The 14,916-nt window shown below is 37.2% G+C and overlaps 1 protein-coding gene across 2 annotated transcripts; it reads right to left on the reverse strand.

Moving 5' to 3' along the window:
- Positions 1-2,704: 2,704 nt before the first annotated feature.
- Positions 2,705-13,428, reverse strand: LOC126727658 (receptor-like protein EIX2). Of its 2 annotated transcripts, none has more exons than XM_050433581.1 (2): positions 12,683-13,428; positions 2,705-10,293 (listed from the first exon to the last, which is right to left on the reverse strand). In XM_050433581.1, the coding sequence occupies exon 2, from the start codon at positions 6,195-6,197 to the stop codon at positions 5,157-5,159; it is 1,041 nt and encodes a 346-aa protein (XP_050289538.1). In that variant the 5' UTR covers positions 6,198-10,293; positions 12,683-13,428; the 3' UTR covers positions 2,705-5,156. The 2 variants fall into 2 exon arrangements, with proteins under 2 accessions (XP_050289538.1, XP_050289537.1); XM_050433580.1 differs by having other exon boundaries at positions 2,705-10,296.
- Positions 13,429-14,916: the final 1,488 nt, after the last annotated feature.

Consider the following 14,916-nt stretch of genomic DNA (forward strand, 5'->3'; position numbering starts at 1 on the left):
CCTTAAGGTTGATTTGGTGTTCATGACCCTTCACTGGTGGCAGATCCACTGGGGTAGAGAATACACCATGAAATTCCTACAACAAGGATGTGATCTCAGGTGGCAGGGCAGACTGCTTTTCAGTTGTGCTCTCAACTATAATCTGTAGGATCAGCCCCTTTGTAGGTTCTATGAAGAATTGAACCTCATCTTGCACTTCAAAACCCTTTGGGGTGTTAAGACCATGTAACAGCACATGTTGACCTCCATATTTAAACCCTATTGACAATTTCATGAAATCCTAATTGATAACTCCTAAGGTGCTAAGCCACTGTGTGCCGAAAACCATATCACAACCTCCCAAAGGCAGCACGTGTAACTAAACCAGAAAAATCTGCCCTTGTAAACATACATGAATATCTTTGCACGATCCTTGAGTCTTGATGATATCACCATTAGCAACCTTAACCTCAAGAATTTGTGATTCATCCACAAGCACATGGAGAACTGAAACTACAGCTGCATCAATGAAGTTATGTGTACTTCCAGAATCTACCAAGATAACCAATGAGACAGAATTAACCTTACCCTTAACCCTCATTGTCCCTGGAGTAGGGTTGCCCACCAAGGCATACAAGGTAATCTCTAGTTCTGCCTTTTCATCTTGTCTTCTTCCCATGCAAACTCCATTGTCAACCTCAACATACTGATCATTGCAACTAGAATCTGAGGTTACTTCCACTCCTTCTATCAAGAACAAAGTGGCCTGTTTGCACTTATGCCCAGGTGCCCACTTATCATCACAATTATAGCAAAGTCCTTTCTTTTTCCTTTCCTCCATTTGAGCAGCACTAATCTTCTTAACAGGAATCCTGGTGGACCTATTTTCCATTGGAGGAGCCCCCAACAATGAAGGTTTAGGTACACCAAGCAATGGAGGTTTAGTTTGCTTATGTGTCCCCTTATAACTCCTCCTACAACTCAATAAGTACTCTTCTTGGATTTTGGCCAATCCAAATGCTACAATGAGAGTAGGAGGATTCAACATTCTCACAGGCAACCTCACTTCATCCTTCAAGCCACTCAAGAAGTAGCTCAGCCTATGTTGAGGAGATAAGCCTCTAATCCGATTAGCCAACCCTTCGAATTCACCTTTGTATAAAGCCACAGTGGAAGTTTGCCTCAATCTAGTTAGAGCTTCCATTGGATCATCATAGGCCGTAAATCCAAATCTGATCAACATTGCTTGAATCAAGGCCTCCCAATTGCCAAACACCCCAGCTTCTTCTCCTTCTTAAAACCAAACCAGTGCTTCACCTTCCATATGAAAAGATGCCATCATCAACTTCTCTGATTCTAGAATCTTGTAGTATTTGAAATACTGGTTCGCTTTGTAGATCCAAGAGGTTGGTTCCTCACCACTGAATCTGGGAAAATCCAATCTCACTGGCCTGGAAAATCCTGAGACAGATTGGTGGCAGTTACGATCCTCTGGTCTGTGTGGATTCTCAAGATTGTAATCAGCAATCTCAGATGCATTCAACTTCTGTAAAATGGTGGCCAATTGTTGACTCATCTCATTCAAGGTGCGAGTATGGATGTTGGTGATTTTGTGAATTTCTTGGATATCTTTGTTGTGGTGATCGGTGGTGGATTTTAGTGAAGTTATGGTTTCATTGAAAATTGCAGTTGATCGAGTTTTAGCCATGGTGGAACTTGTAATCACAGGACAAGCCGGCTCTGATACCAATTGATAAGAACCCAAGATGATCTAACTGAATTCGAGGACAGTTAACCTCCAAGAACAATAGAGAGAAAGAGAGATAGAAAGGAATAGAAGAACAGGTACTTAAGGAAACAATGGATTCATTCATAGTCCTAACAATACAATTCAATCTCTGTTTTATACTCCCTTTCATGTAACTAACTAATTCCCTAATCTAGCATTACAACGCACTAATCATTGATTAATCAGTACATGGCATAACTAACTTCTAACCACCCACAACGACTTCCTTATAACTACCTAACTGAATAATTGCCTCTTGAGGTCCCACATCAGCAGCCTTCACTTGCCCCACTCAGTAGTAACCCACGCACCATGCCTCAGCAAATCACGCACCACTCTGCAGCAACTCTCACACTACTAGTGCACCTCACGTGCCCCCCACATATCAGCATTGTATCAAATTGTTCATGATTTATCAACCTAAAAATATGGACCTAACAATATATATGTATATATATATATATATATATATATATATAGAGAGAGAGAGAGAGAGAGAGAGAGAGAGAGCATAAACTTAAATTAGGCTGGCAATGCGATAATGCTGTGAAACAAGGCAATCAATATATTAAGCAAAGTTGGCTTGAATTTTCGAGATACCATTAAATGGAAGACTTGGCTTAAGTCCAGTGCTCTTATATAGTAGACCCGTTAAAAATAAAAATTATAACTTTCTAAACACAACCATTTATAATTTTGATTTTTAATAGGTCTACTATGTAAGAGCACCGAACCCAAGTCAAATCCTCCATTTAATGTTGGCTCAAAAATTCAAGCCAACCTTCTGACAACCACTTTGTAATCATTATGATAAGCGAGACCCACGAGCTCCAATCGTTCCAATCAAGCACCGATCGTTCCGATAAGCACCGATCTCTCTTTGTTGTTTGTACGTTTGGGTTTGTTTGTGTGTGGGTGTGTTTGTGTATGTCTGTGTTTTTATTTTTTATTTTTGAGCAAGTGTATCTCTGTGTAGATTTGTCTGTGTAGATGTGTTTGGGTTAATTTTCAGTTGATTTTGGGTAAATTTTCAGTTGATACTGGGTTAATTTTCAGTAGATGTGTTTGGGTTAATTTTTAATTGATTCTGGCGCGCTGGGTTGTTGTAATGGTTGGGGAAGAGAAGTAGTTTGATAGAGGAGAGAAAAAATAAAATAAAAAAATCGTTTACACGGTGAATAGTAACCGTGTATATATACACGGTTATTGTTCATTTACACAGCTGGGTGTATATTTTGCACAATTTTACACCCACTGATGTGGGTGTTTTTTTGGCCAAAATGTGTAAAAATGGCTACTTTATGTATTTTGCAAGACTATCCATGGATTGATATGGATGCTCTTAGACTCAGAAGGTAGAACTCAGTCATCTGCTACCTACATTTCTCTTCCAAACCCTAATCCCGCCGAACAAAAATTAGTTTTTCCCTCTCAATCTTAGAATTTCAGGCACTCACCTAACCATTTTTCTTTTCTTTTTTGCTCTCAGCCATGTAATGTTTCTTCCAAACCCTAATCCCGCCGAACAATAAGTAGTGTTTCTCTCTTAATCTTTGATTTTCAGGCTCCCACCAACTATTTTTCTCTTCTCTTTTGCACTCGGCCACATAATTTTTTTTCCATACCCTAATCCCGCCGAACAAACAGTAGTTTTTACCTCTCAAATTCTGAATCTTAGGCTCCGACCTAACCTCCCATTATTTAAGAACACAAGCTCTCAGTCTCACTCTCAACTCTAAAGCCCATATAACCGAAAAACCTAATCATGGGTGGAAGTTCCCTCCAACTTCTCCTCACTTTTGTTCTTTTTTTGCTGTGCACGAAGCCAACTCTTGGAAATTATTTGGGTGTGGGAGATACTAACCTCAGCTGCATAGAGCAGGAGAGACAAGCACTTCTTAAGATTAAAGAGGGCCTTATTGATGACTTTGGTCATCTTTCTTCTTGGAGTTTTGAAGAGGGGAAAAGAGATTGTTGCAAATGGAGTGGGGTCAGCTGTAGCAACCAAACAGGCCACGTAGTCATGCTTAATCTTAATTTCTCAGTCTTGGAACCTTTGAGAGGTAAACTTAGTCCATTCTTGACTGACTTACAATATTTGAATTATTTGGATATGAGTTTCAATGATTTTAATCAAAGCCCAATTCCAGAGTCCATTGGTTCTCTCTCCTCCTTAAGTCACCTTGATGATAATGCTAATTTCAGAAGAAACATTCTTTTTCAACTTGGAAACCTTTCGAGGTTGCAGTACCTTGATCTAAACTACAATCATTTTAATAATCCCAAAAACCTAGAGTGGCTTAGTCAACTTTCTTCTTTAAAATACCTTGGCATGGGTGGGGTTAACCCTTGGCTCCAGATCAATTATTAAACTACCTTAACACAATGGAAACAAAGAGGACCTACACAGTGAAATCTAGCCATATTCACTTCTATTGCAACATAAAACCTATCTTTAAAATTGTTCAAGAATCTGAAATAGGCGACTCACAGAGACATATTCAGTAGTAATGTGCCAACAACTCCCCAGAAACCTACGATATATCCAAGTGCCAAACTAACATAAAATCCTAGGGATATAAACCCTTCTTTCTTGTCTTGCATGCCAGCATGTTCTCTTCTCTTGTTCATGGCTGGATTTTGAGCTATCCTTCTCCCAAACATTTCTTTGGGAGTGGGGCTCCACAAAGATTTGGATTCCCCTCATATGAGGATGCATTAAAGGTATCAAGTTCAGGGCTTGTAGGAATTTTTTCGGACAAATTGTTGTTTGACAAGTCCAAGACACTTAGACGATCAATATGAGAAAGGCTAAAAGGAATTCTACCGGAAAGCTGGTTCTTAGATAGATCCAAGAAATCTAAAGATTGTAATGCACCGATATTTGAAACAATTTGTCCAAATAAATGGTTTCTTGAGAGATTCAAAGATATCAATTCAACAAGTTCTGTAATTTCTTAAGGAATTGTGTCAATTAATTTATTGCTCGAGAGATCAATGCTCTTTAATAGTCCAAGGATATTCTTGTACTCATGCTCGCTTCCTTTCCACGTCCAAAGCGCTTGGTCATCATATACAATTGAATATAGTGTCATGCTCAGAATTTCAATATACTCATGGGTGATGGTGGTGCTTGAGCTCAATTTTTGAGTTAAAGCAGTTATATTGTTGAGACATTTTGGTATACTTTTAGAGATTTGGTTTAAAGTGAGGTCTAAAAGTTGAAGATGAGCAAGATGGCATAGATGTGAAGGCATGATTCCGTGTAAGTGATTAGATCGAAGGATGAGGACAGCCAAATTTGGAATGCTGGTCCCTAACCACATCGGTATTTGTCCCGACAAGTTATTGTGTCCAAGATTAATATATTTCAATTTTGTACAATTCTTCAGGATGAAGGAATTTCCCCACTAAAACTATTGTTTCTTAAATCAATTGTTTCAATCCCGAGTAGCAAGCCCATCGATCTTGGGATTTTCCCAAAAAAATGATTGTTTTTCAAATTAAGAATTTTCAATCCTGCAAGATGCATCCAACAATCAGGAAGCTCTCCTGATAATCGATTATTGGAGAGATCTAAAAAGATCAAAAATTCATTTTTGATTGCACATAGAGATTGGATTGGCTCTGAAAACATATTCTGGGAAAGATTCAAATGTGCTACTTTAAATAAAAACGATGGTATTTCACCTTCTAGATTATTTGAACTCAGGTCTATAAAGGGGAAATTGGAGATTTCCAATGAAAATTTTGGAATATGGCCACTGATTTGATTATTAGACAAATCCAAGAATTGTAGTTGTGGAGAAAAGCCCCAACAAAAATGGGAAATGTTATCAGAAATTCCAGAATTAGAAATATCAAGCCAATAGCAATTTTTCTGAGTTTGAAGCCATTTTGGGAATTGAGGAGGGCCTAGTTGGCAAGGCCTTAAAAATATCCTTTCTAATTGGAAAGGTGGAACCCAATTAGAGTTGAAGTTGAGAATCAATGGGGTATGCGATAAGTCCAAATTCTTCAATTTTTTTAGTTTTGAGAAGTAGGTTTCGGAAATAACACCTTCGAATGAATTATCACGAAGCCTCAAAGTCTCTAGGTTGGATTGTTTTCCCAAACTTTCAGGTATTATCCCATTCAAATGATTGTTAAAAAGTGATAACACTCTTAATGATGGAAATATTGAGAGATCAGGTAATTTTCCTGTGATTTGATTCGAATCTAAATACAAGTTCTTTATTGAGTGTTGTGCACACCCAGTCAAGTTATGAATAATTCCTAGGAATTTTCCTTTGAGATTGGCCCATATGAGAGACAATGTTTTTAAATTACACATACTGTCAAAGGATTTTGGTATTCCACCATCAAACTCATTATCATTAAGATAGAGATGTGCAAGAGACTTTATTTTGCTAAAAGCATCAGGAATCATATCTTGCAATTGGTTATTAGAGAGATCAAGTTCAACAACACTAGTGTTGTAGTTGAACTACCACTCTAGTATTGACAAAGAGGAAGTCAGACCGTTATAAGGGAGATAGAGAACATCAAGAGAAGTAGAAGAATTAGCAAGGGAAACAGAGAAAATATTAGGAAGATTACAATTCTCCAAGAACCAGGATGTCAAGTAAGGAAGTTTATTCATTATTTGGAGCCAATTGTTGAATTTAAAATAGAGACATATTGCCAATGGTTAACCCCATTAAACATTGATAGCACAACATGGTTACTAGTAGGTTTAATACTCGTACACACAATCCCAAATCAATTATTGGGTGTACATTTTGCATTGTAGTATTCTTCTTTTTTTGGTAGTATGTGTAATTTAAAAACATTGTCTCTCATACGGGCCAATCTCAATGGAAAATTCCTAGGAATTATTCACAACTTGACAGGGTGTGCACAACACTCAATAGAGAACTTGTTTTTAGATTCGAATCAAATCATTGGAAAATTACCTGATCTCTCAACATTTCCATCATTGAGAGTGTTATCACTTTCTAACAATCATTTGAATGGGACAATACCTGAAAGTTTGGGAAAACAATCCAACCTAGGAACTTTCAGGCTTCATGATAATTCATTCGAAGGTGTAATTTCTGAAACCCACTTCTCAAAACTAAAAAAATTTGAAGAATTTGGACTTATCACATACCCCATTGATTCTCAACTTCAGCTCTAATTGGGTTTCACCTTTCCAATTAGAAAGGATATTTTTAAGGCCTTGCCAACTAGGCCTTCCTCAATTCCCAAAATAGCTTCAAACTCAGAAAAATTGCTACTGGCTTGATATTTCTAATTCTGGAATTTCTGATAACATTTCCCATTTCTGTTGGGACTTTTCTCCACAACTACAATTTTTGGATTTGTCTAATAACCAAATCAGTGGCCATATTCCAAATTTTTCATTGGAAATCTCCAATTTCCCCTTTATAGACCCGAGTTCAAATAATCTAGAAGGTGAAATACCATCGTTTTTATTTAAAGCAGCACATTTGAATCTTTCCCAGAATATGTTTTCAGAGCCAATCCAATCTCTATGTGCAATCAGAAATGAATTTTTGATCTTTTTAGATCTCTCCAATAATCAATTATCAGGAGAGCTTCCTGATTGTTGGATGCATCTTGAAGGATTGAAAATTCTTAATTTGAGAAACAATCATTTTTTTGGGAAAATCCTAAGATCGATGGGCTTGCTACTTGGGATTGAAACAATTGATTTAAGAAACAATAGTTTTAGTGGGGAAATTCCTTCATCCTTGAAGAATTGTACAAAATTGAAATATATTAATCTTGGACACAATAACTTGTCGGGACAAATACCGATGTGGTTAGGGACCAGCATTCCAAATTTGGCTATCATCATCCTTCGATCTAATCACTTACACGGAATCATGCCTTCACATCTATGCCATCTTGCTCATCTTCAACTTTTAAACCTCGCATTAAACCAAATCTCTGGAAGTATACCAAAATTTCTCAACAATATAACTGCTTTGACTCAAAAATTGAGCTCAAGCACCACCATCACCCATGAGTATATTGAAATTCTAGGCATGACACTATATTCAATTATATATGATGACCAAGCGCTTTGGACGTGGAAAGGAAGCGAGCATGAGTACAAGAATATCCTTTGACTATTAAAGAGCATTAATCTCTCGAGCAATAAATTAACTAGCACAATTCCTCAAGAAATTACAGAACTTGTTGAATTGATATCTTTGAATCTCTCAAGAAACCATTTATTTGGACAAATTGTTTCAAATATTGGTGCATTACAATCTTTAGATTTCTTGGATCTATCTAAGAACCAGCTTTCCGGTAGAATTCTTTTCAGCCTTTCTCATATTGATTGTCTAAGTGTCTTGGACTTGTCAAACAACAATTTGTCCGGAAAAATTCCTACAAGCCCTCAACTTGATACCGTTAATGCATCCTCATATGAGGGGAATCCAAATCTTTGTGGAGCCCCACTCCCAAAGAAATGTTCGGGAGAAGGAATAGCTCAAAATCCAGCCATGAACAGGAGAAGAGAACATGCTGGCATGCAAGACAAGAAAGAAGGGTTTATATCACTAGGATTTTATGTTAGTTTGGCACTTGGATTTATCGTAGGTTTCTGGGGAGTTGTTGGCACATTACTATTGAATATGTCTCTACGAGTCGCCTATTTCAGATTCTTGAACAATTTTAAAGATAGGTTTTATGTTGCAATAGAAGTGAATATGGACAAATTTCACTGTGTAGGTCCTCTTTGTTTCCATTGTGTTAAGGTAGTTTAATAATTGATCTAGAGCCAATGGTTTAACCCCACCCATGCCAAGGTATTTTAAAGAAGAAAGTTGACTAAGCCACTCTAGGTTTTTGGGATTATTAAAATGATTGTAGTTTAGATCAAGATACTGCAACCTCGAAAGGTTTCCAGGCTGAAAAAGAATGTTTCTTCCGAAATTAGCATTATCATCAAGGTGACTTAAGGAGGAGAGAGAACCAATGGACTCTAGAATTGGGCTCTGATTAAAATCATTGAAACTCACATCCAAATAATTCAAATATTGCAAGTCAGTCAAGAATGGACTAAGTTTACCTCTCAAAGGTTCCAAGATTGAGAAATTAAGATTGAGCATGACTACGTGGCCTGTTTGGTTGCTACAGCTAACCTCACTCCATTTGCAACCATCTCTTTTCCCCTCTTCAGAACTCCAAGAAGAAAGATGACCAAAGTCATCAATAAGACCCTCTTTAATCTTAAGAAGTGCTTGTCTCTCCTACTCTATGCAACTGAGGTTAATATCTCCCACACCCAAATAATTTCCAAGAGTTGGCTTCGTGCATAGCAAAAAAGGAACAAAAGTAAGGAGAAGTTGGAGGGAACTTCCACCCATGATTAGGTTTTACGGTTATATGGGCTTGAGAGTTAAGAGTGAGACTGAGAGCTTGTGTTCTTAAATAATAGGAGGTTAGGTCGGAGCCTAAGATTGAGAATTTAAGAGGTAAAAACTACTGTTTGTTCAGCAGGATTAGGGTATGGAAAAAAAAAATTATGTGGCCAAGTGCAAAAGAGAAGAAAAAAATAGTTAGTGGGAGCTGAAAATCTAAGATTAAGAGAGAAACACTACTAATTATTTGGCGGGATTAAGGTTTGGAAGAAACATTACGTGGCTGAGAGCAAAAAAGAAGAGAAAAATGGTTAGGTGAGTGCCTGAGATTGAGAGGGAAAAACTAATTTTTGTTCGGTGGGATTAGGATTTGGAAGAGAAATGTAGGTAGCGGATGACTGAATTCTGCTTTCTAAGTCTAAGAGCATCCATATCAGTCCATGGATAGTCTTGCAAAATACATAAAGCAACCATTTTTACACATTTTGGCCAAAAATACACCCATATCAGTAGGTGTAAAATTGTGCAAAATATACACTCGGCTGTGTAAATGAACAGTAACCGTGTATATATACACGGTTATTGTTCACCGTGTAAACGATTTTTTTTAATTTTATTTTCTCTCTCCTCTATCAAACAACTTATCTTCCCCAACCATTACAACAACCCAACATGCCAGAATCAACTGAAAATTAACCCAAACACATCTACTGAAAATTAACCAAAATCAACTGAAAATTAACCCAAACACATTTATACAGACAAATTTACACAGAGATATACTTGCTCAAAAAATAAATAAATAAATAACACAGAGATACACAAACACACCCACACACAAACAAACCCAAACGGACAAACAACAAAGAGAGATCAGTGCTTACTGGAACGATCAGAGTTCATGGGTCTCGCTTGATCGAAGCTTGTGGATATAGGTCTTGCCTGATCGGTGCTTGTGGATCGGAGTTGTGGAGATCGGTGCTTGTCTGATCGGAGTTATGGATCGGTGCTTGTGACCGAGATGGTGTGGATTAGATCGAGAGAAGAGTTGATTCAAAAATGGGTATAGAGATGGAGATCGGTGGATTGGAGAGGCGTTGTGGTGCTTGTGATAGCTGTGGTGTTGATGGAGTTCTTGCTCTAGTGCTTCTGGGTTTTTGACCATGAGAGAAAGAAGAAGAAAGAAGAGGAAGAAAAGAAAGGAAACAGCTGAGATAAGGAAAAAGAAAGAAAGAAGAAAGAAATTGAGGTATTGGAAAAAGAAACGGATATGTAAAATAATATTAAAAAAAGAATATAAAAATATTATTTATATAAAATATATTATATAATAGATGAACTGATGTGGGTATTTTGTAAAAATAGTTATGTAAAATAGAAAAAATAGCTTTTTCCGTGTAAAATAGAAAAAATAGCTTTTTCCGTGTAAAATAGATGAAAAGTTTACACGAGTTGGTGTGGATACTCTAAGAGGCTAAAGTGTGAAAACACAGAGACTTGAGAGGAGCAAAAGCCTAAAGGTCCGTTTGAATTGAATTTATTGTTACTGAAATTGAAAACTGAAAACTGAAAATACTGTAACAAAATAATTTTTAAATATGTGAATAGTATCTTGGATCCGTGAACAGTATGTGAACAGTGTTTTTTCTTGTGAACAGTAAATTTTATTTGTGCGTGAAAGTAAGAAAAAAAAAAAAAAAAAAACGCAACGTAAGATTTAGCGGAAACACTAAATCCAAATCTACATTAAAGAGTGAAAACCGAAAAGGAAAAATAAGAGTAAAAAGGAAAAATGACTAATGAGAATAGCTGAGTGAAAAACAATTAAAGGAAAAAGTTGTGTGGCTAAAATAAGAAAAAAAACACACAACTGTGGCGTGATTGTACCCCATTACATTAAAATTTTTCGGTTGAATCCAAACCCACACTAAAAAGTGAAAATTGAAAAGGAGAAATGAGAGTAGAGAAGAGAAATGATTAATAAAAGTAGCTGAGTGGGAAACAACTAAAGGGACTTTGTGTGTGGCTGAGGAAAAAAAAAAAAAAGAAAAAAAAAACTGTGGCATGATTAGAGCATTTGCAGCAGTGGAGCTAAAAAGCTATAATGCTATTTTAGCTCCACCAATATAGCAAAAAGAACCTGCAGCAGTGGAGCCAAAGGTAAAAAATTTAGCTTATTTGCTACAGTGCACATCTATCTATAGATGTGCACTGTAGCACTCATCTAAACAAAAAAAATAATTTTTTACTCCCACTACCGAATAAAATAATCAAACTAATCTTATTTTTTTCATCCCTTTATTTCATTCCTTCACCGTGCACTCTCATCTCCCTCAATCATCAAACAAACACTCATCTCCCTCACCCATCTCTAGCTCGCCGGCCTCTCTCATCCCTCAGCTCGCCGGCCTCCCTCATCCCTCAGCTCGACAATGACGGCCATGGGACCCACACGGCCAGCACCGCTGCCGGATCCCCCGTGGGGAACGCTTCTCTTCTCGGCTACGCTCAGGGCACGGCGCCTGGAATGGCGAGTCGGTCGCGCGTCGCAGCTTACAAAGTTTGTTGGAGCGTTGGGTGCTTCGGATCCGATATTCTTGCGGGTATGGATCAAGCCATAAGCGACGGCGTGGACGTGCTTTCGCTCTCTCTCGGCGGTGGGTAAGCTCCGTATTACAGAGACACCATCGCAATCGGAGCTTCCACGGCGGTTGAGAAGGGCATTTTCATCTCTTGCTCTGCCGGAAACAGTGGGCCTACCAGAGCCTCATTGGCCAACGTGGCACCCTGGATCATGACCGTTGGAGTCGGTATTATGGACCGGGACTGCTAGCTCTGATGTGGGTTTTGGTTTTTTGTACTCGTTGTGGGTTTTTTTTTTTTTTTTTTTTTTGCTGTGGACTATCGGTGGTGGTGGTGGTGGTGGTGGTGGTGTTTTCCGATCTGTTGTGGGCAAGTAGACTTGTATTTGTGTTTGTGGCAGTGGGCTTGTGCTCGTTGTGGGTTTCTTTCTTCTTTTTTTTTTTTTTTTTTTTTTTTTTTTTTTTTTTTTTTTTTGCTGTGGACTGCCGCCGGTGGTGATGGTGGTGGTGGTGGTGGTGGTTGTGCCTGTGGTTGACGGTAGAGGTGATTGAGGTTGGTGGTGTAATATTTTTTTGGTAGTGGAATATATTATTTTATTGTAGTAGATATAATATTTTATTGTGATGTTTATATTATTTTATTATGTTGAAAGCTAAAATAGATCCACTGCTGCAGCATGTGTATAGGTAAAATAGATAAAGTAACTTTTAGTGGAGCTAAATTGCTAAAAATTTAGCTCCACTGCTGTGGATGCTCTTATACCCACTAAAATTTAAAATTTAAAGATGACTACGAAAGTCCAAGGAAATTTTTTTTAATAGATTTTTTTTTAGAGAGGATCACCTCCAGTTTCCCCTAGTTTTAAAATAGATGAGTGAGATGTATAAATAAAATGATTCAATGGTTAGAAAATTAGTAATTTGTGTTTTAAAAAATAGATGCAAAAGCATACCTTTTTTGAGATAAAAAGTGCAAGAAGAAGGCATGAGCTCGTTGGAGTCAGAGCAATGGTCAACGGCAACCATCGACGGCGCGTGGATCGGCGGCCAAATTTCAGGCCGCGCGTGAAGGCGCGTGTGATCAAAGATGGAGGCCGGCTTCTTGGGTTTTACATATCAGAGGCCGACGAAGAGAACCGTGGCGTTGGTTTCGTGAACCACCAGTCGACGGAGAAACTGTGACGGTGCGTGGATCGACGGCCACCGCGCGTGGCGGCGCGTGTAGGTGAAGATGGAGTTCAGACTCTTGGGTTTTGCATATCGGAGGCCAAAGAAAAGATCTGCGGCATTAGTTTCGCGAAATGATTGAGAAAAAATAACAGATCTGAAGGGAGGCTCGGACTTGATGATGCGACGGCTGTGGCTTTTGATAGCGGCGAGGCAGCGGCGAAGAGGCCTTGTGGAGGTGGTGAAGGCAGCAGTAGTCTTGGGTTTAACAGTTTTTGAGGAGCAGAGTGTTGTAGATTGGGGCTTCGTCACGCGTATGTAGGAAATAAATTTCCAAGAAGCTTCATTCAACGTATCTTTTACTTTAGCATTCCGTGTTTCATTCACTTCAGTTGCGGGTCACGTACGAAATTTGCAAGGAATCTTCGTGTTTTACCTTGCTTTTTGACCAGCCAGTGAATGGCAACGAGAAAACTGATATCCGGAGCCAGAGGAAATAGTGGTTTCAATTTCATAATGCTGTGGGTTCTAGTTCTTTTCTTCTTTTTATATATATATTTTTAAGTAGTATCTCTTAATTTTAAATCCACATCTTTTTTACTCCTCCATCTCTAACTTTTCAATTTCAAACTCTAGGATTTTTGGATTTAAAAAAAAAAACTATATATCCGAAATAATATTATTAGTTGGGCAACTTTTCAAACTATTTGCATTTCTAACAATTCGAGTCTAATAGACTCGATTTTGCCATTTAAAAATGCACTTAAAAATCGAGTATGAGAAACTCAAGTTTGAAAATCAAGTGTCTCACACTCGATTTCCAAATATATTTTCAAATGGCAAAATCGAGTCTATTAAACTCGAATTGTTAGAAATGCAAATAGTTTGGAAAGTTGCCCAACTAATAAAATAGTCTAAAACATTTAGTTATTTTTTAAAAAAATCCAGGATTTTGCCATAAACCTAAATTTAAAATACTTTTAAAAATAAATAAATAAATAAAATGTTAAGTTCTAGCTATTTTTTAAAAGCAATCAAGACAATGAGACATGTATACAACTTCATAGTTATATTGCTATTATTGTAGTGCTTTTAGATTGATTTATTTTGTCAATTTGTTTAAAATAATCAAATTAGATATTTAAATTAATCTCTTACTTTAATTGTTAGTAACTATGAATTGGTAATTTTTGTTTCTTTGTTTTAATGATATAACAAATATACTTGTAGTTAATTCATATTTAAAATTATGAAAAATCGTGAGCATGATAATGAGTTAGTATCAAATTCTAAACAAACATTTATTGAGATAGATTTTACAAATCTTGGCTCCCCCTAAACTAAAATCCTGACTTTGTCATTGATTATTTGACCCGTATACATCGCCAGAAAATGCATTTAAAGTCAAATTCAAAGGATTTCATTCCCTGTACCAGAAGTTGTTTATATCTCATTGACTAACTCATTGCCCCTAGTCAAGAAGTTGCGTATATTTCCTTGAACTAAGTTGCGTAAATTAAGTTGCGTATATCTCATTGACTAGTAGTTGTTGTTCTTTTTTGGCTAGGTCTTGAAGTTGTTTATATCTCTCATTTGACCCCAGTCTAGAACTTGCTCAATAGTCTCTTCTTTTGAAGAAAAAGATAGATAAAATGTCAGAACAAGGACCAATGTTGAAACTAAGGAGGGAATAGGATACTTCAATTAATTTTCTTGAATTGTCCTCATTATAGGATACCTTCTCAGTTATATTCACACGATCTAAGTCTTAATTATAATCAATTTTTTTTAAAACCTCTTTTCTAGAAGTATCCTTACTTTGTAATTATATTCCTGAACATCATGAAGACTCAAACATATTATCTTGACTCCCATTGAATATCTTAATACACCAATTGTCGGGTTATCTATTTTTCACTCAATTCTCACAACCCCCACCCTCATATTTGTTGCTTTCCATTTCTAATACTAACTGTAAGGTTGCAATTTGTTCCTGTGCCCAACCAGAGGAAGGGTATAA

The sequence above is a fragment of the Quercus robur genome, chromosome 5 (genome assembly GCF_932294415.1).
Source record: "Quercus robur chromosome 5, dhQueRobu3.1, whole genome shotgun sequence".
Classification (NCBI taxonomy): Eukaryota; Viridiplantae; Streptophyta; class Magnoliopsida; order Fagales; family Fagaceae; genus Quercus; species Quercus robur.

What these genes read in the sequence shown, in the direction of transcription:
- LOC126727658 (XM_050433581.1), bottom strand. Translation starts at nt 6,197, where the DNA reads ATGATTCCTGATGCTTTTAGCAAAATAAAGTCTCTTGCACATCTCTAT.